The 25736-nt window shown below is 35.6% G+C and overlaps 1 protein-coding gene across 4 annotated transcripts in view; it reads left to right on the forward strand.

Annotated features, from left to right (window-relative positions):
• LOC306869602 (zinc finger and BTB domain-containing protein 20-like) overlaps positions 1-21356 on the forward strand; it is a 65648-nt gene extending 44292 nt beyond the window's left edge. For all 4 annotated transcript variants that reach the window (XM_079416397.1, XM_079416399.1, XM_079416398.1 and 1 more), the window contains exons 3-4: positions 5800-7353; positions 9363-21356. In XM_079416397.1, coding sequence (XP_079272523.1) covers positions 5820-7353; positions 9363-9898 — 2070 coding nt within the window. In that variant the 5' untranslated portion in view covers positions 5800-5819 and the 3' untranslated portion in view covers positions 9899-21356. The remainder of the gene's footprint in view (positions 1-5799; positions 7354-9362) is intronic.
• Positions 21357-25736: the final 4380 nt, after the last annotated feature.

The raw sequence follows: 25736 nt of genomic DNA on the forward strand, positions 1-25736 counted from the left end.
TATACTTTTAATGTTTTTGGACATTTAATTGAATGTTAATTGCAGTTGAAAATATATTATAATTTATATTTGCATTTAATGCAGTTAGCTGAAGTTTAGAGTGCTTTTTCGACTTTATCTCTGTATATAATTTTTGTTTGCCTTTGAAATGTGGTTGAAGTGTACTGCCAAATATACTGATCAGTATTTATGGTAAACTAAAATATACTTTAATAATAATAATATGTAATGGCAATTTCATTTAAAAAGATTTGTAATTATATGTCTGAAATAATACAAATGTAATTTAGTAGTTTTAAAATATACTAACTGTAAACATAATATTAAAAAACACACTACATTAAGTACGTTTCATGTGCTTTAGTAAGTCAACACATCAAAATAAGTGCTCTTCTTTAAAGCACCACATCTTTCAAAATTAATGATTTTAAATGTAACAAGAAACTTAGTCATGACAGGGTATTCTGTTGAGTGCACACACGTTTCATTAATATTATATTATCTGAAAATACAGTTTATTATACATATATAATATTAATATATGCACACTATAAGTGCACATTTAAAACAATTAAGTGTACTACCTTTTCACAGGAGATCATGTTGCAGTGTCATATGAACTACACAAAATACCCTAGCAACTTCACTCAGAACACAACATTTTTTTTAAAAAGACATAGGCCTATTATTTATATATATATATATATATATATATATATATATATATATATATATATATATATATATATATATATATATATATATATATATATTTTAAAAAAACCCTACAGTTATGTCACATTGTGCTGTCCATATCCGTTTTGGGTCCAAAGTAATTTTGCATAAAGTCTCGCATGACACAGCCTTACTTAGAGTGCCGAGGCTATTCAGACATCATACTCTTCAGTATCATTTAGCAGACTGACATCACACCGAAGCAAGTCTTTAGCTGTCTCTTACTGTACTTGTGTACAGTACCACACTGGTCTAATATCACCTTTGTTCAGTGTATACTTTTCCCACTTGGTGAACAAGCTTACACACTGTAAGCCACGTAAACATAATACGATACTTAATAATAGTAAGCAATATCATTATTCCTGGTTCAAATAAATCATGCTGCTGTAAAATCATCCTCAGTCCCTTGACAAACTTTGCAGATCTAAAGGTACACGACAATCGCTACATTTAGACATTTTCTAATACAGATCAAACTAATTATTTTGCAAACATTACAAATTTTGCATTACAATTCAGACTAATACTGAATAATACGTTTATTTTAGGAATTTAGAGCAAGACTGTCTTAAAACTTCTCCCTTCTTTTTTAGAGGCACTTGAAACTGATGTCATTATCAATCCTGAATCAAAAGCAGACCCCTCTTTAAGCTTGCCGTCAGAAAATCAAGCCCAAGACTTTTAGGAAAAAAATAATATAATAATATCTTATCACCTTAATGTGTGGACCCCTGAACAATTTAAGGAGAACATTACCTATTCTCATCCCACTCTGCCGCTGTAAAAATCTGGGCTATGCATGTGTAAAATTGGAATCGGACTTTAGAAATAAAGCATGGAATTTGTATTATTATTATTATGATTATTTATTTAACTGTGTAAATTTCCAGGGTCTTGCTGTTGCTGCATACCACGTAGCACTTCACGAGAACTACTTGGCTGGACAGTTTCACACAAACAAAAAAACAGATTCCTTTTTCATCAAGAGGTTTTAAAGTTTTACAGAAACAAGTCTTGACACACATAAGTACATGGTTTTTCTTCTTCGTTTTCTTGTACAACACTGCCTCGATAACCTTCAAAAATGATGCATATTTCTTTGCGGTATCAACCTTGCAGTGTCATCCTTTAAGTCTCAGAGGTTGCATTTGAAATCTGCTGTTTGCTATGGATCCTAAATGAATGACCTGCTCTGCCAACCCGTCTTTTCACATCCTTTTATGCAGCACTAAAACATTTAAATGCTCTTGAAATCATATGAGTGAAGAAATGACATTTTAATGCTTTCTAAAGAATAATAAACCCTCGCTATTTGAGAGTTTGCTATTATAATGAGCTAAGGGAGTAAGACATGGTACCAAAATGACAATGTGTAAAACTGAGAAGTGCTCAGAGAGGAATGCACGTGGAAAGGGGAGAGAGAAATATGAATAGGAGCAAACTGTGTGCTTTCAACTTTGTGCTTGCGGGTTTCAATACAACAATGTTTTGCAAAGGGAACTGATGTTATTGCTGTCCGTTGATTTTCGAAAGTGTTAAAACTCTTCTAGGCATTTTCAAAGCATTCTGTTGAAAAAGGGTGTAGCACCTCACAGAAAGTAGACATTTTGTGTTCTCTCCAAAACTGTTTGTATAGATAGACAGTCACGTTCCTTCAAATGCAGAACAGCATGAATGTGAGCTTCAGAGAGGTCTGAAAATAATTCATCGCATGAATAATGATCCCATGGACCCATCGTGGCTTGATTGATTTGATTTACTTTTTTTGTTTTTTTGATTTCATGTGTAACACAAAAGCGAAACACATGCTGCATATTTAGACTAGTTCACACATTAGCTCAAGACTGCCCTCTGTCTGTGAGAAGACAAGCTTTTTTAGGTCACTGCTTTCCAGCCACTCCACTTTTCAGAAATAATGTCTCCAGTGTGCTAATTTGTGATACTTTAATGCTGTTTGGTAGGATGTACTGAAATTGCACTGGCGATGCCACCTGTTAAGTTGTAAAGAGCGACATTGATTATTCAGTGTGTTTTGTAAGATTGTTGCTATTAGGCTAAAAGCTAAAGTACATGTTTGTAATTTAATATCATCTCATGACATGTAAAACTACCTGTAGCTGTAAATCTAAAGTACGGCGCCCCGAATTAGATGTGTAAATTATAGATTTAGAAATGAGTTATTGTAGGATTCTATATTTTGACTGGCTTTGTGAATTAGCTTTGTCATGTGCTTTGTTTTGTCGTGATATTTTGGATTATGGTGTGTTCAATCCTAAAATTCCTCTTTCCCTTAAATATGGATAGCTGAAAAATAACAAGGACATTAACTTTGTCAACATTTTAGGTTACAGTGTATTATGTAAAGCATGGTATGTATTAAATGTAGTAAGTAGGCACCACTTGCTTTCATTTGCATTCTTTGCTTCCTTTAAAATGGTTTTGTGGTGTGACAATACGAAAAATACAATTATTCCATGCAGTACTTACACCCTGAGAAAAGTAAGTAAAATAGGGCCCATTGTACAGTTAATATGCAGGAATTATCCTTTTAAATGCTGCATTCATGCAAATAAGCTTTAAAGGGATGGTTCACCCATAAATTAACATTTTGTTTTTACTCACCCTCACGTCATTCCAAATCTGTATGGCTTGCTTTCTTCTGAGCAATAAAAAAAAAATGTTTTGAGAAGTGAACTATTATTATTATTATTTTAAGTCAGTGCAATCAGTGGTTAGCAAAATGGTTTGAGTCGCGTTATTCTTCAAAATATCTTGTTGCGTGAACTTTTATTCTGTTCTTATTAATACAGAACATATCTTTTTTTGTGATGCAGGTGTTTGACCAAATGAATGAACATGAAACAGTTCCATTAAAACATTACACACTGATTTAATAGTAAGAGATACACACTCCCACTTCCCAAATTCTAAGCTTAAATGTCATATTTAATTCAAGTTTATTTGTATAGCGCTTTTTTTTTTTTTACTTCCTGATGGGCGTTATTTAACAACTTTTAAAAATTCTCAAGAAATTCAAATTAATTTTCTTAGTCACTCGACAATTTTTTAATATGACCAGTCATTTTGTGAAAATAGACCTCAACTACGCAATGTCAGTATATTTAAATATAAATATACAGTACATTTAAATTGTAAATGTATCCATTAGGGTTATATTTACTGTTCTCTGGATTTTTTTAAACACGTTTACACAGATTATCTGTTCTTAAAAACCATAGAGACACAGTGACATTCTCAAACATCAAATAGTAGGCCACATAGATACATTTTGTGGCCAAATATTTAAAGAATAGTATGTGAAAGTATATGTGACCCTGGACCACAAAACCAGTCATAAGGCTGTGTATTATTTGGACATTATTTTGTACAAACTCTTCTGTGTATTATATCTTACAGAAAATGTATAATATGCTATACTATTCCAATCCTGTTTCTAGAGGGCCACATTTCTGCAGAGTTTAGCTCCAACCTAATCCACCAAAAAATATTGCTAGCCTTCATTAAGTAATCACATGTCAATAAGCTAACACACTTCTCTTTCTATTGCTGCAGTACAGTGCAGGGTTGTACAGTAGTATAGCTGTTAAATAAATTCTTACAATTTCTGAAATACTTCACAGTGCATTAACAGGACATACTCCATTCTTCTAAAATCACACTGATACTCTCTGCTGTTGGCTACATGCTGGCAAACAACATCCCATGACCGTGTGGTCCATAAGGGAGAGGCACAAAATAAATACTCATTCTACAGAAAATGTCAATGAACAAAAGCAATAAAAGGCCATTGACATTCCATAAGATAATGCAAGATTGAAGCACATGCCTATGGTTATCTATGGTTTATTTGTTGGTCATATTATCATGCATGCATAAAGCAATAACAATTTATAACTATATATTTCACATGCGTGAAGAAAAATATAGGGAATGTACATGGTGATGTGATCAAAGAATGGTCGAAAAGGGGGAGAATGTGATGGAAATTTATATATTTTTCTTTAATTATTACTTATAACTATTTCTTTTATTATTACTATTTCCATATTGTATATTCTCTGTTTCCCATATGTTCTATTTGCACAGGTGTTGGCCTTTAGTTTTCTCTGTGTATGTGGCTAAAACTTCTGTCAGCATTCCTCTAACAGGGGAATGGATATGACCAGTTAGAACTAATCTGAGAAGATACAGTTGAAGGTCAAAGTCGATCCTTGAACAGCCTTGATCAGCATAAAAGAGACACATTTAATAAAATATTCAGATTTTTCTACACAACAAGACTAGGAAAGATCTCTCAGGTGCATACCTAAAAGAAACGTTGTTGTAGTTAAAGGTTTTTGAAATATTTGAATTTGTACAAATAATAATCAATTTTCAAAATACAATGACCCAGAACTCTTTCCAATGCGTCCACATAAATGATGTTAGCACCAATTGGTTAGCTGGAGTAGCTGAACAAGTTCATTTGCTGGAAAGGCATCATCTGCAAAGCTCTAGCATCAAATTTTTGAATTTGTGCACAGGATCTGAACTGGATGGAGATGGTTGTTGCATCTGTTCATCATACAAATCAATCATTTTGCCCTGGAAGACTTGGAATAATAATACTTTTTGCATAAATCATGAGTGTAGTTGTATCTGCCTTTTATATCCTGTGTTTTACATTGATAAAATGGCTAGGTTTAGGGGTAAGTGTTGGGTTACATGCTCAAAAATGTATAAATAGTGTAATAATGTAAATAAAATTGTTGTGACCAGTTAAATTTAAAACCACACCCCAACATATGTAATAGTGGCAAAATTATTACTCAATATCGTTTCATTACAATAAAAGTCTTATGCCCTTCGCGTCGGCATATTGATGCCAAAGGTAACGGAGTACTGTGCACTTCGAAAAACAATGCCAAAGGGGTTCCCTTTGTGTTAAACAGTAGTTGTTAAAATACTTTTATATATGGTCAACATTATACTAAAGTGCTTGAGAAAATGCATAAATCATGTACATGACTTTTTCTGTTTCTGTTTGTGTCTGCCACACAGGTGACATCAGGTGCAAGGGGATGACCGAACGCATTCACCACATTAATCTCCACAACTTTAGCAATTCTGTACTTGAGACCCTCAATGAGCAGCGAAACCGCGGGCACTTCTGTGACGTGACTGTTCGGATCCATGGTAGCATGCTGCGAGCTCACCGTTGTGTGCTGGCTGCAGGCAGCCCCTTCTTTCAGGACAAGCTGCTCCTGGGCTACAGTGACATCGAGATCCCCTCTGTGGTTTCTGTACAGTCCGTCCAGAAACTGATTGACTTCATGTACAGCGGTGTGCTGCGGGTCTCCCAGTCCGAGGCCCTGCAGATCCTCACAGCTGCCAGCATACTTCAGATCAAGACCGTTATCGACGAGTGCACCCGCATTGTTTCACAAAATGTTGGCATTGCTGGATCTGGCAGCTTTTCCGTCGTCCCAGGCGACTCGGGGCAAGAGACGCCACGGGGAACTCCTGAGTCTGGCACGTCCGGTCCCAGTAGTGATGCCGAATCAGGCTACATGCAAACATCTCACCAGAGCCTTGACCGCGTTTATTCCTCGCTTTATTCCAGCTGTTCTGGGTTGGGCCTGCAAAACGGTACCCGTGGAAATCGCTCCCACTATGCCAGTGCCGCGGTGACAGCCAGCTACGACTCACCCCTTCCACTACAGCAGAAGGAGGGAGGGCAGGACCCTGCCTGGATCACACGCATCCACGAGCGTTCGCAGCAGATGGAGCGCTTCCTGGCCACGTCGGAGACTACACACTGCCGTAAACAGCCTCGTCCCGTGAGGCTCCACACAGGTGATATTCACATCAAGCAGGAGCAAGGGGACGAGTACAACTGCTATGGGCTTGAGGACAGCGAACAGCTGGAGTGCGTAGAAAGCGAGCCCAAAGGCGAGAGCTTTGACTCCGGCGTCAGCTCTTCCATTGGCACGGAAACGGATTCTGTTGAGCAGCCTTTCTTGTCTGGGTTCGCTCGAGACAACTGTCCAAATAAAGGCCAGCAAGGTGAGCGTGGAACCCCTGTGCAGATCGAGGTCAACGATTCATCTCCCGAGCAGACTCAAGAGTCAGTTGAAGACGGGAATAGAAACGGTCCTTCTCAAGAGAGTGGCGAGCTTGGAATCCATCAGCTGCCACAAGCCAACCTAACATCACCCCAGTCCATGCCTGGTGGGCCATACCTGCGGCCAGGTGAGCCACTTACCAGCAACCTGCGTATGCCCCTCACCCTGACCAGCAACACCCAGGTAATGGGAACTGCAGGCAACACTTACTTGCCTACACTCTTTGCAACCCAGTCAGCCAGCGAAAACAAGCCTTTCCTCTTCAGTCTGCCCCAGTCTATTGGGAGTCAGCAGCCCCAATTTGTGACAGTGCCCTCTCCCAGCATGCCTCCATTCTCCAGCGGACTGACGGTGCCACCAGGTGGAAGTCAGCAGCAAGGTGGTGCTGCAGTGGGACAGCATGGGGAGAAGAAGCCCTACGCATGCACTCTTTGTTGTAAGACCTTTACTGCCAAACAAAACTTCGTGAAACACATGTTTGTGCACACAGGTGAGTTCCCTTTGCCTTCATCTCTGTATAGTTAGCTAGTGAAGTTGTATCTGATTATATCCATAAGCTAGTCTGAAGCACTTTTGATTCAAGGTGAATAATTGCTAACAATTATTGCGAATTTTCCTTGTTGGCTGTCTTCTGTGGATTAGGTATTATAGCAGCCCAGTTAATTTCAGCAGTTTGACTAGTATCCGTCAGGACCTCAAAATTATTGATATGATTCTTCATTTAATGGGCTTTAACTCAAAGCTTAGACTCAAACAAATGAAAGCTTCGTCTTAGGCAAATTCTCAAAGTTTTACACAGAATGTACTCAAGCTGTTTGTCAAATGCATGCTAGCTCCAGCTTAGTCATTATATTTATATGTATGTATATATATGTAGGTGTGATCTTGTTTTATGAAAAAGTCTGGACCCCTTTTTTGGCATGCCACAAAATCATTGACATTTTAGGAAGGTGCTTTATCTAAAACAACTTTCAGTATGTCTGCAAACCTGGCTTTGGCAGTGACATTCCCACTTGTGAGAATCTGAATGTTGGAGTCATCTCTTCTGGAGACTGATCTTGCGATTTATTAGCAGAGCGTATTCAAAATGGCTTAATGCTTCTGAAGCGTACAGTAAAATATCCTGCCTTCGAAAGAGCATTCAACTATGGCAATGTTAAATTTAGTAAGATAATTAAATTTGACACAGTGAACTCCTGAAGTATCATGCAAAAATGATCTGTCTTCAGGCCAAAACCATGTCTGTGTAATCTTATATGTTTATTAAAAAAATGAGACTTTGATCCTTGGTATGTCTTCAAACATGCTGCCATAATTGAATCACAGGCGCTTTTATCATACAGTGTAGTACAAAATATATTTTACAATAACGACAGATGTCATTGCCTGTGACCTAGAAGATTGTGGTTGCCAAGAACTTAAATATGTAAATAACTGGCCAGTATGGTCTTTTAGCAATATACATTTACTTCATTGTGATTTTTACTTTTCTATAATAGTTCTCTTTATTTCAACCATTTTTTATAAATTCACTTTTCTTGTTTTTTGTTTATTTTTCTGTTATGGAGTTTATACCTAATTAAATCAGTTTTGAGTTTCCTTTTACAATTTGTAGAAATTACTGCCTCACAAGCTTCACATGTGATTCCTGATTGTAATAATGACCATGAAAAATGCCCAAACTTCCACTTTTTCCAGATCAAAGTTTAACCAAAAACGTATATATGGGCTGATAAAATGACAGCCAACCTAGCAGATTCAGATTAAATGTTTTCAGATTTTGAATTAATTATTATTAATATTTTATTAAGGGTATGTTTACATACAGTAAAACCACACCACAATTTATTTATATGTTTACTGACATTGACTAAAAATTGTTAATGCAACTTTAGATTATTTCATTGGTATCAAATATGTTTTTGATGAGAAAAGAAACGTGTATGAAATTTCAAAGTAGCGTAAACATGTTGGCTGTGCTGGCCTTTTTAGATTTCAAAATTTGACATTACTGTTGCTAGGCAACTACAGCACTAAGTAATTCCATAATTAAAACTAATACATTTAGCAACATTGATCTGCATACAAAGTTCAACTTTTCAGAAAAAGTTACCGTTAAAAAACAAGAACAATCTTTTTTAAATCTCTACTTTTTAATTATTTTATGTAATGATATGCACAGAGAATCACGTCAAATTTAGTGTTTTTTGTAAGGTTTTTAAAAAAAACAAAAAACAGAGACATAATGAGTTCAAGAGACATATTTTCTTTAATAAAAAGAGGAACATGCATCAAATTTCAGCTGTCATATTACATACGTATAATAACTGAAATGATTTGCCTGCAAAATATGGTAACTTTTCTCCATACCGTCACAAAAAGCAGAAGAATAACCTTCTCAGCTTTGCTGCCTGGATCTACAATAGCATGATCAAAAGGATCAGGGATATGATTGACAATGCTTCCTTTCTAATGAGTTTGTGCTCTGTGCTCTTTCAGGTGAAAAGCCGCACCAGTGCAGTATCTGCTGGCGTTCGTTCTCGCTGAAGGATTATCTCATCAAACACATGGTTACACATACAGGTGTCCGAGCATACCAGTGCAGCATCTGCAACAAACGCTTCACCCAGAAGAGCTCGCTCAACGTCCACATGCGCTTACACCGTGGAGAGAAGTCCTACGAGTGCTACATCTGCAAGAAGAAGTTCTCCCACAAGACCCTGCTGGAGCGCCACATGGCCCTGCACAGCTCTGAAACCGCGGTCTCCGGGGTCGGTGCCGCCGGGACCACTGGAGGCCCCGCGTCCATCCCGGTTCCGATTGCTGTTCCCGAGCCGGGAGCGGGAGTGGTGGCTCTCGCCATGCCGGTGGGAGCGGGCGGAGCAGGGGGCGGAGTCGGAAGCACCGGAGTGGGCGTTGCTGCGGAAGCGAGCTGCCAGGAGGGGACCACCTACATGTGCTCCGTGTGCCCTGTCAAGTTTGACCAAATCGAGCACTTCAATGACCACATGCGCAAGCATGTCTCCGACGGATAAGTACAAATAAAAAATAAACTTGCGTAAACATGAAAAAGAATGAAATGATAACGAAAACGGCACTAGATTTTTTTTCTTATATTGGGGCATGAAGAGTAATGAGTATAGACACTGGCACATTAAGTTTTCTAGAAAAAAAAGAAGCGTTTAATTTCTTTTCTTTTTTCTTTTTCCTTGCTATTCTTAAAGAATAAAAAAAGATGGTGGCCTTAAGGCTGTGTAGTTGGATAATGATCCACTGGCTGGATCCATACTACTGGCCTCTAAATGTATGCTTTCCTTAAATACTGATTTATGTGTTGAACACTACCGAAAGGCCTGCGAAAGAACACACAAGAAAAAAAATTCACATACCCATGCATGCACTCACACGCACAAACTACTTATACACACTTATATATGGTAGAGGTATTTTGTACGTATGTGTATTTGTGCATGTGAGTGTGCGTGTGCACAAAAATAAATATTGCAGTGAATTTTTTTAAACTTGTAGATCTTTTCCCATGTAGACCGTATTGGACACTATAAGCGTCCAAGCTTACTGTGGTATAGATTCAAAAAAAAAAAAAGAAAGAAAAAGAGATTTGGCTCTAGATTCATTCTAAAATAATAATGGTCACGTGTTTGCCTTTTTATGTGCGATAAGAATAGGAGAGTTGTTAAATTTGACACTGGGTTTTTATTTATTATTATGGCATTGAGGGATTATGATGTTGATGTTGTCAAGGTACAAGCCAGTTTTACTAACTGTACTAAAATGGGAATTTTTGAGTGGATTGATGAATGAATGATTGATTATTATGATTATGAAATTTTCCTTTTCGCCCACCACACTTTTTTTTTTTTTTTGATGGTTCAGGTCAAGTTTACAAAAAAAAAGTATATCAATGACAGTATTCGAGCAAAAACTTTGAATGCCGTTAATAATTTCCAATTCGTTTTGCATACACTGCCACTAAGAAGACGACTGTTAGTTGATCTCTTCCGCTTCAAAACGAAATGTGATATAAAGTTGTGAGCAACTGATTTGTTCTTTTCATTTGCTCCGTGTTTCTTTTTTTTGACAAAAAGAAAAAAGGAAAATGGCAGATTTTAGTATGCAAACAGGCCCAAAATCCAAGTTAATTGCTGCTCCTCACGTGCTCACTTTGAGACTGTTATCATCTGTAGAATCCAACATTATGTGGATATTTCTCAAATTATTATTATTTCTCAGTGAACATGGGAAACGTTAAGCTATTTGGAGCCATGGGCTAGATTAGATCAAAAGTGAACTGGACAGAAATAACCTCCTAAATGCATAAAAATTATGTATTTCCTGTTAGCGGCGACTACTATGACTCAGTTGTTTGAGCCAGTGGGGTGACTAAAATGCACTACTCCTGTTCCTAATGCCCCACCTAGTGGCTCAAACAGCCGTCCTTGTTTTTTGCCTGACGGGATATACACATGAGGCGAGAGAGCAGTCGAAGGATATAGGGACGCAAGGCAACAGAAAAAGAAACATCTACTGAACCACAATAAATTCAACACGGTCATTCTTTTTTGATATACCACAGGGAGAAAACTCTCCAAACAATAAGAAACATTCCCAATTTTACCGATATCTAGACATTGTGTGTGTACTTCGGAAGTGTGTTGAGAAGGTTGTATTTTTGGTGTTATGTCACTCAGAAGCTCTGTGTTCATATTTGGCTTTGTTATACACGTATTTTATGGATATAAAAAGACTCATCTGCCGTGCAACTGCAATTTGGCAATTTTGCTCACTTATCTGAGTAGATACACTTTTGAAGTGTAGTTAAAATGATGGCAAAATGTATCGATCACAATTTATTTAGACTTTTTCCATTTTGGAATTTGGTCGCATAAGTTTGAAAAACAGTGCTACTTTGCACATTTACTTCAAAATCCTGTGCTTAAATTGTTTTACTTAAGAAATAAAATTCTATGGTTTTCTTTTTTTTTTTCATTGTTTATAAAGGAAATATCTTTTCTTAAAAGCTTGATAAGAGGACTGCATTGTTTTCTTGCATATATGTTGCACTGCTTAAACCAATAAGTGCACTACTGTTACCAGAGATGTTCTAGTTTTTAGAGATAATCATTTTTTATCAAATATTTGGTTCTATAGTTCACTTGTGTTTGAGTAGCTTTGTTCTTTTTTTGATTAGATGATTAAATTTTCTCTTGGCTTTGTTATCATCACTTGCTATTGTATTTACTTTGTGCTGTTTATGCAAGCATTTTTTTTTTCTTCTTTATTTATATTTAAACCATTGTGAGCTTATCCCTGGTCAGATCCTAATGATGTATTGCTTACACCACTTCCATCCCTTCCCCCATCCCAACACTATCCCAATGCAGTTAATTCATTGAAGCAAATGCTCGGTTTTCTTCTCATTCATACCAAACTAAAAAAAACAAACAAACAAACAAAAAAACATCAAAATCACAAAAAAAAAAAAAAAAAAGAATTGTAGTGTGTGCCTAAATATATGATAAATGTCTTTTAGAACAAGTAAGTTTTTACGAGAGGGTCGTTGTGCAAAGCTTTTTAGTGCTGTCTAGGGATCAAGCACATTTATTTATGTGTTTGTATGAGCATGTGTGTGTATATTCCTCTGGTATGTCTCTATGTGTGTGCTGTACAATTTGTGATGCCTGAACTGTAGGGCTTCCTTTGCAATATGCAGTACAGGTACGGCAACAGTGACAACATGTTATTTTACATACTTAGGAGTGCATTTGGTAACTTTCTCAAGAACAATCATTACTAGTTTCCCTACAATAAATGACACAAGGAACATGATGCTGTTAAGGCCCTTGCTTTAAGTCTGAATGATATGATCTGGCCTAACCCAGTGCTGTCAAAGTCAATTCAACGACTTCAATACGCCTGTTGAATATTCTGTATCGTTCTCCAGTGCTTCGAGACCAAACATAGCTTTTTAACTCAATTATGCTGCAAAGTTTGGCCACAGGCTGCGTTGTATCACTCTGAGGTGTTGCCTTAGACTAGCATACGTGTTTGTTGGTCATTTCCAGTCGAGTTTCAGATCCCGATCTTGTTTTACTTCAGCTTGGCGTACCATTTTGACGGTTGTGTTGAATAGCTAAATGATCTGTTGGTGGTTTGTGGTGGTGGTGGTACAGTTGATAGTTGAAAGAGTCCTGTCTCATCCATTTGTAGTTTTGTTGGTTGTGAATCGTTTGTTGGTCGTTTTTCCCATTCAGCAACCGTCCGTATGGATTTCAACTGCAGCAAATCGTAGAAACGATATACCAGAACATACATGTCTCTAAAGAAGGGTCAGGCCAGCATAAACGTTAACATTAAAGCACTTAATGAGCGCTACCAGAGAGCGGGGTGGGAGGGGGAGGGACTTACATTGGCCATCAGCTGTGTCTTTACAGATAGCCTTAATCATCTTTGACTCAAGCGACCAAATGCACTATTGCCTGTGAAGGTGCTGTTGCAATTTCTAGCGTTTATTTTACACAAGGGATACATATTTAAGAGAAAGCAACCTTGCAATACAGTATTGGTAAATTGTCTAGTGAAGTTTATGAAGGACATACAGCTACATGCAAATTGCCGATTTCTCTTGTCATTTTGGTATAGATTCATTCAGCCATGCGTTTTAACCATGCATGGAGGCAACAGCATCACCGGTCCTAGTATCAGGCTTCATATTTAAAGCTGTCTCATCTCGCGTGTGTTGACGTGCTATGAGGCTTTAATGTCCGATATTACTGTTACTCTGTGTTTGTTCATATGTAAAAAGGAAAAAGAACAGCGTCAAAAAAATAAAAATAACGTTTTATTTCACAGAGACTTTGTTTAGCCAAAATTGTGTAGTTTGTGAAAGTGTAAAAAATCTGTTTAGACACAATTCAGATGCTTAAATGTCATAGTCTACTATCCATTGCATCTAGACTGGACACCGTTCTTGTGGGTAAAAAGCACTATGACGATCACTTCTATGGGTAGTTCAGATAGACTTTTTACATTACTTACAGTATATATTTACAGTTCATAAATGTAGAATTAGCTTTTTATTTTTAGTTTTCTGCTTAAAATTGTAATTTTACAATACATATTAATTTTCTTCAATGTACAGTATAGATACAGCATTCTCTTTGCAATTACCGTAAGTTTTTGTTGTAGGACTACCACCTTCTTCTCTCCTTGCTTATTAACAAAAGGTACATTTAAAAAAAAAAAAAAAAAAATCTTAATTTATAAAGAATATCTATTCCTAGAGTATAGGCTTGTGGGCACAGAAAAGACCTTGGAAAACATCACTAATATCTAGGTTTTGCTCGCCCGACAGAGTGAATATTACTTGGAACAGTTGAATGATTGGTTGTGTTGTATGCTCAGAGACTAAGCTTTTTCATAACACACAAAATATGCATGCATCCTATAATACTAGTCTGAGAAAACCCCAGTCAAATACTTCAGTCAGCCCATTTTCCCCATCTCCATATTTAAACAGTCCGCTTCAATTTAACATCGCTGCATTGAAATCTTTCATCTTGCAGTTTTTTTCTTCTTCGAACAAACAAAGACTTAATCTTCTCTCTACACAATGGTCAGACTAATTCAAAACAAGCTAGAGATTCCATGTCTTCATCAGCATCTACAACAGATAGTACTGTAACCAAAACAACACCTAACACTGTACATGTGGAATTTTACAATGCCTCTCCTTTGTAGAAGAAAAAAAAATGATGAAGTGCCTCTTTTTACAGATCCAAGCTTAATAAAGCTCACAATAATACTGTTATTTTTATTCTGTAATAATAATACTTCACAAAACAGTAAAAACGAAACAATATTCACTGCCTAAAACAAAACACATACACACATGCACACACAAACACATTTTTTCAGCTGTCGACAGATCCCTCTATGAGGCAAGCATGAGGACTACCAGCAATAATAATTACAAAATAGATCTGAAATGTCACAAAAAGACTTTGACTTGTAACATTTAAGGACCACTAACAAGTAAGGGTGTTTTATTGTGTTTTAACCCCTGAAATCACCAAAATGAAGCTTATTTTATACTACAATATACAGTGTTATATTGTATCCAAAGTGCCCCTGTTAAAATTCATAAATTAAAAAAAAAAATGTTTGCATATGTTTTAAGTTCATTTCATATTTTTCAAACCTGCCTTTAGAATTTTATAAGTCGCATATTTGAAATGCCCTATTGAAAATGTCTGCCTTTTCAGTATGCATTTTATTGGACATTTGTGTATGTGAACAAAACTAAACGAAAAAAATGTGTTCTTCCTATTCTATTTCCTCTTCTTCCTCTCTTCTTCTCGGTATAGATGCTGAATTTGCTTGAGATGATGTCGTTCATTTCAAAGATGTTAATGCTATATGCTTTTGAGCCGTTGTTGTTATACATAATCGGCATAATATTGTGTGCGCCGTAATCAATATTGCGATGGTTTATGTAAACAGAGGTCATTGTTGTTCTGTGATAAGATTTGCTAGATTTTACAGACTACTCTGTAAACTAGAGTATAGAGACAGCTTTTTGAAGAATATAACAGAGAAAATGAATACCGTTTTAATCTTTGTAGTCAGTTGACAAGCATATCACGTTCAATACCAAATTTATTTAATCTTTTTTTTTTTAGCTATGTAAGCATGCTTGTGATTACACACTTTTCCAACACTTCTCTTTCTGCGTTACAGCTCTGAATGGTATTGATTATATGATATTCTTCTGCTTGTATCATAGGCTCAAATCCAAAGACAAAGCATTTACTCTATTTATGACTACAGAGTTTGTTCATTTGTTTTTTTCAGAAACAATAGAAAGTTATACATATATTTACAGGACAAAGTACAATACAGATTTTAACAGGAGAAGCAAGCAAACATAAAATATCTTTAGATGAATCATATATATGTGTGTGTGTGTGTGTGTGTATATATATGATATTTCAGATACAGATACTGCAGTTTCTTTACTGATCACACAAGGCATACTTTTAATAACGCTGACTACACAGTTTTAAAAGATGACGTGCATGATTCCCTGAAAACGCAAGTGTGCTCATGTCACTTGCATGTTGAGGATCACTTTTTATTGGTCACTGAAACCTGAAATGAGCTTAGTTAGGATTTAGATTGAGGAAACGGCTAGTTTGCATGCTTTTAGGGACACCCACACCTTGCAACACAGCCATTTGCAAAAGTACCCAGTGGATTGTATTTAAGGGCCGGCAAGGAATGGAGGGAGAGGTGGACAGATGGTGGTGCTTGTGCTGGGCTGAGAGGAACGGTGATGCCATTTTTCTTATCTGTGAGCTACATGTTTTGTGCTTTCGCTATCTTCCACAACCACTGTATACACCCTAAAGCATCAAACTGTCCTGTTAAAATTGAATCTGATCTGCCTCTCTGTCAAGGTTGATACATTACATCTCAGTTTTCTATTAGACACATTTCTAATCTTCTACCAGATGTCTACTCAATGTTTTCATATTGCATTATAAGAGATACTTACATAATCATTTGAATTGATTGATTATATACCTTATATTTGACAAAGTGTGTAGTCCATGACATGAAATACATGAAATATAAATGTCTGTGGGTGGTATCCAATGTTTCTTTTTTCCCTATAATGATAGCATGTTTAGAATTAAAATTAAAACTACTTACCACACTACAAATTTCTTTGAATTTTATTCCATTTTAATGCTACTTCCCTAAATTAAAATGACAAGTTAGCCACCTCGTTGAAATTTTGAATTCTAAATGGAGCCAATGAATGATGGATGGCCCTGCTGTTAATGGTGATGTGAGATAGGTTTATGGTTTTTTTTTATCTTTTGGACTTGTAAGAACACATCGTAGCTGCACAATTTGATTTCTGCATTAATTCCAGTGGACTGTGTTTGTGGAAGTTCGCACAAATTTGTGTGTGGTTTGCAATATACAAGTATCATTTCTTAATGAGAAACAACAAATTTGAAACTGTAAATTATGCCTTTTGATTTACAATTAGTGTAATAGGTAAAGATAGATAATATTTGTACCTCTTTGGTCATATCTCCTTAATTTACCTGTTTCGTGGAATCTTTTGTACTTTACATAGTTCACCATTAAACAAAACAGGATTTCAGTCCAGCAGAAGAGCAAATCTGTCCATTCCAAAGGTTAATATTTTGATTTAGTCAGTTTCCAAATTCATTTAGTTTGACCACAAATCACAGCTTGGATTTCCCCCCCATTTATACAACACACAAGAATAGATTTCATACTAACTGCTTAGGCACTACTCATTTAGGAAGCACAAAATGGCATGTTTGTAGACCTATCATCACTGAAATTTGAACGTTTTTGAGAATTGAATATGGAACTGCTGCAATTCAACTGCTCATTTGAACGCAGATGTTTGGGGCCACTCAATTGTATTAAAATACAGTATGTCTACAACAATTTAAAAAAAGGCTTTGGGGAAATTTTGTTTCACTTGTTTTTTTGCTTTATCCTTTAATGTTTTAACCTTTATTTTAACAATTCTTATTGTACCAAATGTGCTGTTGCTTGAGAAACACAAAGCAAACAAATTGAATAGTCCAAAGCTTCTAAAGTCATTTGAACGTAATTCATTCAATTAGGATTTTTTAAATATATATATTTTATCTTGGACTCCGTAAAAGTTAAGTTTGTTAACACCAAAGAATTATGCCAATGTCAAAAGAAACACAATCCTGAAGCTGGTTTTGACTCAAATTTGATCAAAATATTTGCATAATTTTTCATTATGTGCTATGATAACACTGTTGATGGGTGGAAAAAGAATCATTTTTCTATTCCACATTGACTCCATTAATCAGTTTTTGATTTGTAAAAGTCATTTTTTTGGTAAATATTATTTGCTTCAGTAAAGTCAAACATGAAAATCAATTGCACTGATGCAAGATAAACTGATGTGCAGTTTTTCCCTCATATTTTTCTTTCTTTATTATTTCAGCTGCCCTGCTTCATGCAATGGATGTTAGGATTCACTTGTTATTCGTCAACATGGACCAAGTGTTGTATTTCTTGTGTTTGCACGTAACCGTTTGTTTTTTTTAAGGTTAATTTACCAAAAGCTGACATTTATAGAACAAATTCTCCAATAGTGATTTTTCCAAAATCAAATTAAATATTAAATAAAATTAGTAATGGTTTCTTTTCGCATAAATCAATGTGGAAGTACACCATTAGTACCACCATTTTATCTTTAAGGACCAAATTCCCATTTTTTTTATTTGTAACATAGTGATATCATATAATCAATGTAAAAAAAAGTAAAAGTGTAATGTGAATATTTGGATGGAAATGCTCATATCATAGTAGAATTTTACCCCTTGACAAATAGACAATGTAGTAAAATGCCATGGGATACTTTACTAGCTTATTTCTGCTAACGTATTTAGCTCTGTTGGTTTAGATACACATTAGGAAGACTTTCAGCCCTATTTTGTGCTATGTTTTGTGCTATAAAACATTTAGGTGACTACATAGAAACCTAGTTGATCTAAAAATCGAGATTTGGTATTTTTCACTGTTTAAAGCCATATCTTAAGCCTTGTTTTATTCTTGCACTAGCACATTATTTATTTTCACAAATTTCATTATCTTGTTTTTCATATTGAAACATTCAAACTGAGCGAATGTGGAGCTGTTGTAGTAAAGGTATTAAACATCTTACAGTGTTCAAACAACCTTAAAATTAAAATCTGCAGTTGTGATTTTAATTTGTGTTTAAAGTTAGTTTGACCAATTTCTATAATTGTTGTGAAAAAGTTAGTTTGCTTTATAATACCTGCTGTTTAGAGATATAGAATAAGGTTTTTTAGTGTGTGTACAAGGCCATTTCCTTTTATTTTTATATGTCAAACACTGGACTAGAATCATTTTTAAAAATTTGTGAGACATCAGTCAAGCCAAGTCAAATTTCAATTTGATTTGTATAGGGCTTTCACGAACACAAAGCAGCACAGAATACAGTTTTTTTTTTCCGACCAACACATTCAGTTTGTTCAGCTACACAGGGTTGTCTACACTCAACTGTCTCTAAAATTAAATTAACCCCATTTTTATAAGGAAAACGCCAGTTTTTAATCACCCTCATTTTTTTTTTATTCCACAAAACCTACGAAAATTTACGAATTTTAAAGAAAACCCCTCGGCAAACCAACGGCATGATAAAACGTCAAAAGGCAAACCACTTCAACGAATACAACAACTGAGAGAAACCACTAAGCATAAATCACAGTTGATCCCTGTAGCAATCCTCATTGACTTCAACCCAAATACCACTTATCAAACCAGAAAAGAATTTTGCACTAAAATTATTCTTGGTCTTCTTTGATAAATAGCAATAGAACACTTCACATAAACACAAACCATCCATGTGTAACAACAAAAGCTTTCTGTGCTCTTAAAAGACTTTTTAAAAAGACGTTTGCATTATTTGTTTATATAGAAACAACAGTGGAGATGTGTGGTGATGCTGAGGCTGTAAAGTTGGATATTAATACTGTTAAAGAAAACACAAACACATATAACATGTCTGAGTTTGAGGTACATTAAAGTATATGCTTCCTGTTTCCTCTTGTGATTGTTTCTTGAACAATTTTTTATAAGCTCTGAGGAAAAGAAGAAGGCTGTCCCAGAAACATGAAGACACGTTTTTTTGGGGGGGTGTGTCAACACTAATTAAATATTTCGAGGGGAATATTCACACAGGCCAACTTGCTTGACTCTTGCGAGAGATGTGAGAGTCAGAGACCTTCAACTGAGTGCAAACATATACTTATTGCTTCTTGTTATTATAAAATTAGTTTTGCTTTTACAGTACTACCGTGTTTCTGGGACTGGGATGTTTTATCATTGATCAAAAGTCACGGTCTGGTGTCAAGATACGAGTAAGAAAGGTTCTTCTGCTTTTCCGCCGTGACATCCACACACAAAATCTACTTAAAGTCAGTGTCCATAAAGGAAGAAACTGAAACTGGAACATCGAAAGTTCCCTATGCCTAACTATAGGTGATCAGTAATAACTTCTAGCAATTCTACGTATTGATGGCTTTTGGTTTCTGGAAATAGTGGCTTTCCTGTTAAAACTGCTTTGTGGTGTTGTTGAAAGGTGTTGCGGTTTGTCTCAATATGTTGCGTGTTAGAGGAAGCATAAGTATGTGCCTTCATGTAATATTCTTGGTGAGCTTGTTTTTATTAAGAAGCTGAAGCCAGCCAGTTGTGTTTGCACTAAAACCAAATTGCTTTTGTGATGTTGGTTATTTGAGCAAGCTTGTTGCGTCACTTTAGCAGTATGCATAAGGGTGATCCTTGGTAAGTTCTAGGGATAGAGCTTGTGTCTTTTAACTTCGAAACTAGTGCAGCTTAGGAAATCCCCAGAATAATATCTCTGCTTTGTTCCGTTTTGTTTTGATCAAATCATCCAACGACGTCATCGTGTCTTGCAGTGGCATATTCCATATTGAAAAGAAACACCAAACGCGCATACAAACAAATATAATATTGCATACCATACGATATTAAAGTATTTAACATGTCTGTGGATTTCTCTGAATCAGCGGGAGTGCATGAGTTCATGAGGTCGCCTCAAGACTATTGGTCATGTTAATGCGTTAAGTTTTTTTTTTTTACTAAGTAAGTGTGTTGCATTTGTAATTTATTTCCGTTTTGTTTGAAACCTAAAAAAAGTCCTACATGCTTTTCAGTCTTACAAATGCACCTTATTCTCACCTGTCTGGAACAGACAGGCCTTGTAATATCTCTAATTTAGCACCTTACTACACAGCATGATTTCACTTTATGCCAGTTTTGCTATACTTCCATGCATATGATTTGAAAGAAAAAAATAAAACCTTATATATTTTGTGAAAATATTTAAAGGGATGTGCCAAAGTTTGGAGGCGATCTCCCTTGTTTGTATGTTTATTATTACTTTTTTCTTTTCCTTCTGCTTCAGTTATTTCAATGGTATCTCATATAACCTTTCTTACAAATGTGTTTAGAAAAAAAAAACTTATTTCAGCAAACAGTATCATTACTTGCCATTTTACAGTAAGCCCTGTATTTTCACGTATATTTACCAGTGATGTGTATTTGTTATTAAACAGAAAATAGCCGTAAAAGCTTCATTATGTTACATAATATTGTGACTTTTTTCGAAAAACTGTGAAGACTTGCATATACTTTATACAGAAGTATTAAGCCTTAATGCAAAAGACTAAAAAAAAGAGTGGAAGAATAACTGATTGTTGCAAAGTAAGGATGATTTTTTTGTAAATGTTACCAGCACCTTTTTTTGTAATTTTCACTCTCTGAGGTATTGTAAGTTCACTCTGTTTGTGAAGTTTGAATATGAAGGAATAAAAAAAATAGTACTTTCCTGTACATTAAAGGATGGGATGATGTGTGTGTTTTTATTTCTGGACCTGTGGCTGTATTATAGAAACATCTTTAGTTACCATAATCATTTCACTTTTTTTTTAGAATGTTAGAAATTTTTCAAATCTTATGATAGACTCTTGGATTTTTTTCAAATATCAATATCCATATCAACAGAACATAAAACAACTAACACAATAGTCTTAGGTTGTCTTTCATTTATGTATTTCTACATATATTTTTTTTCTCTGTTTTTCTGAGTAAAATAGTTATTGTAAAGCAACAGTCATAATACTGAATCACCTTTTCATAAATATGAATCACTATTAAGCAGGTTGAGATACATTTTTCATCAGTGCGTTAACAAAGCAGAATAGACTACGATGGAAAGGAATCGATCTAGAGGTCCATCAGAGAGGTCATCGGAGAAAGGGAGGCAGAGGACTGTCCATGATTGTCCATCATGTGGCATGCAGAACCTGAAAAGATCAACTGTCAATTTGTGCATTCGTTAAGAACATCCTGAAGAGAAAAGCAGTAAGTTTTAAAGTACACAGTAAAAGGCATTACTGTATACATGACTGCAGGACACGTACTTTATACATTTACATGAAGTATCATTTACAATATTGACGATATATTCTTTGCCCAGAATTGACATTTGACATTAAAGACATTCGCACCATTTCATTCCACACTGAATACTGTAGCAATGTTGAATTTTATGTTGCTTTGATTGGGCAATGTATGTGTTTTTGTGCAATGTAACTGTACATTTTCTGAACTGATTTGAACTGATAAGAGCCACAGCTAAAGTACAGTTTCTTTCACATGCACACACACAAGCACTTTGTAAATCAGTGGTTTGGTTGTGACTAAAGAGGTGTGTACACTGTGAATTTATCAAAACCCCACACGCCTACATAGACTATCCAAACAACCTGGCAAAAACCAAAACTTAGGATTTTAAATTCAGGGGGCTGTTCCATAAACCAATATTAAGAGTATAAGCCAGGCTTATTTCGGTTAGTCAGGCTTATTTTTGGTAGATTCGGTTTCATAAATCAAACTTAAAAAAGTTCAAACTCAGTTACCCTGGCAACTTATGCTGGCAAACTAACCTGGTCCGGAGCAGGCTAACTGTCAGGCTAAGCTGAGCTCCTATAACACTGACCAATAGGAACGCATCCATATTACCACTGACTCTCTCACATACAGTCAGTTTAATTTGTTATCGGTCCAAAAATAAAAGTATACAGAAAATACACCTTAAATAATCAAATAAATAAAAAATAGGTTACAACCAACTGTATTTAATGTATTGTGCCCAAAATGTAGGCGAATGAGATTTTAACATAGTTGCTACTTGTGCATGCAGTTGATCAGAAGTTTCTAGCCATGCAGCCTTTCTCTCTGAATTTATGACAGCTGTACCTTTTATGGTTATTAGAACATTAAAACATTACAATCTAAAATGGCTCTTTAAAGCATTAAAAGCATAAAAACACAATCAAAAGTTAAAATCACTGAATTAAAAATGTAAATTTATAATAGAAATCAGAGTACATTTTAACTGATAAGAGGAACACACATTTAACTCATTTGAGCTAGTGAATATGTAAAAATACACTTATATGTAGGAAATTAAAATTCTATGTGTCACATTTAATGTCCAACAACAAATATTTTAGCAGAATGTATATTTTATTCAGAATTCTTGCGCTAGTATTCTATTCTGCTCCGTCTGTGTAGCGCGCATGCGCGCCGCAGCGCTCGTTCTCTCGCATAAGCCCCGCCCACTCCTGACAGCTAAATGGATATATTTGCATGGCTTTCTGACATTTACAGATGTAAAAAAATATACCTGTGACGTATCAGTTATGCACTGAGGAAAACACAATGTTTCAAATGCGGTAAACAGCACACATATTCGCTGTTTGCTATGGTGGATCGATTTGATCCATGATCGACATTAAGGGCTGCTTCAGAATAAGCGTGTACGTCACATTATCCTGACTCACTGAACCTGGATAGCATTAGTCAGATTGCGTGAACTTGAATTGTGCTTTATGGAACCGCTTTAGTCCCGATTGATTTGTTAGGTTATTTCAAGTCAGGTTTTGGACTTTAATCCCCGCTTTTCTTAGCGTCTTTTATGGAACAGCCCCCAGATATCCTTGATTACAATGGAGAGACAAGATGACAGCTAGTCTGCAAGTCAGGACTATTCAGTTCCATTCCTGAAGAGCCATGACCCAGAGGTCTTAGATCCGACCCTAAATAGCATCAGAAATAACTAATCAAGGTCTTAAAGGGATAGTTCACCCAAAAATGAGAATTCTGTCATTAATTACTCACTCTCATGTCGTTCCAAACCTATAAGACCTCCTTTCATCTTTGGAACACAAATTAAGATATTTTTGATGAATTCCGAGAGCTCTCTGACCCTCCCTTAGACAGCAATAAGGGTCCTTACACGATCAAAGCTCAGAAACGTAGCAAGGATATCCTTAAAATAATTCATGTGACATCAGTGGTTCAACCATAATTTTACGAAGCTACGAGAATACTTTGTGCACAAAGACAACAAAAATAATGTGTTGTCTCGTCTCATCCGCGTCACCCTATAGCGCAATTTTGGAGAGTATCACATACGTATGTAAGCGAATACATTGTTTATATTCAGATCAAAGTGTAAACAACACTGCTGACACAGAACAGCATCCATTGTTTACGTATTTGACACTCTCCAAAATGGCACTATAGGGTGAGGAGACGAATTGTGGAATAAAGTCGTTATTGTAGTTTTCTGTCAGCACAAAAAGTATTCTCGTAGCTTTGTAAAGTTACGGTTGAACCACTGATGTCACATGGATTATTTTAATGATGTCCTTGCTACGTTTCTGGACCTTGATCGTGTTAGGATCCTTGCTGTCTATGGGAGGGTCAGAGAGCTCTTGGAATTCAACAAAATTTTAATTTGTGTTCTGAAGATGAAAGAAGGTCTTACAGGTTTGGAACGACATGAGGGGGGGGGGGGGGGGGGTAATTAATGACATTAGTTAATTACCGTAATGCAATGAAACCACTCACAGCATAATACTGCGTAAACATTATATCATATACAGTAGTCATTCTGGTGTTATAAAAATTTAATATTCTTTACTGTTATTTCTTTTTTAAAGAGAAAGCATATGAAATGTTCATACAAATATTTTGTTACTTTGGCAAAACAAATACACAACATAAAATTAAACAAATCAGAACATGTTTTACTAAAATGAAAATACTTCTAGTTTATGACTACGTTAATCAACCACATTTTCTATAGAATTAGCAAAATAAGCATACATTATATACAAGCATTCTTTTTTTCCTTTAAATGTAACAAAACAAAAAACAAAAGAATAATAAATAACACTGGCAGTGTATTTTAGTGACTTCATTTAAATGAAATCATAATCACAAGAAAAAGATAACCAAATATATTTTTTAACCTTTACAATATTATACACAAATATAAACAAAATAAATAAATAAAAACAGACACGTAAAATGAATAACGGCAGTGTATTTTAGCTAATTCTAGCAATTTATTTAGCATATTTTCAATTAAACTGGCAAAACAATTATATCACATGAACAGCATTTTTTACAATTTTGTAGGACTTCTATAATAACATTAAAGAGCTGTATGTAAATTGTTTATGTTATGATGCTCTACAAAAAAATAAATAAAAACAGAAAAATAGGACCAAAGAAAATTATTTTCCATTAAAATTTGAATTCCATTAAAAGTTTTCAACATTGAATCGAGAATAAGAAGGCCTGAAGATCTGTCACCTCTACTTGCACAAGGTCCTGTGTCTTCTGAACACCCACCACAAAACGATGATTGACCACATCTGTTCATATCTAATTTTGTGAGAGCTCTTTTTTTACATTCTTGTTGAATCAGCTCTGTGTCTGAAGTCAAAGAGTACACTGAGTGATGTAATGACACCACAGAAAGCTCTGCCACTTTATACACTGGAAGGAGGACAGTAATCCAAGAGACCGTCAGCATTAAAACACACACGTTGGATCAGAGCTGTGCAAAGAGTGAACTCCAAGGTCAGACAAAAAGCATAGATTCATACAGTTCAGTTACAAAGTAGACATCATTTGGACTGACTATCACTGATATTCTTCCTAAGATATACCCAAAGCTGTTGTGGTCTACAACAACAACAAGGCCATTGGTATATTTGGTTCCTTTATAAACAACCGCTGATACCTCTGTAGTACTCAGAGAGACTCGGTTAGCTGCCCTTAATGCATTTTGTGTTGTATAACTGGCCATTGTTTATGCACTTCACTGACAGACTGACTCTTAGGAGGAAATAACTGGCA

The sequence above is a fragment of the Barbus barbus genome (assembly GCF_936440315.1).
Source record: "Barbus barbus genome assembly, chromosome: 5".
In the NCBI taxonomy this organism is placed as follows: domain Eukaryota; kingdom Metazoa; phylum Chordata; class Actinopteri; order Cypriniformes; family Cyprinidae; genus Barbus; species Barbus barbus.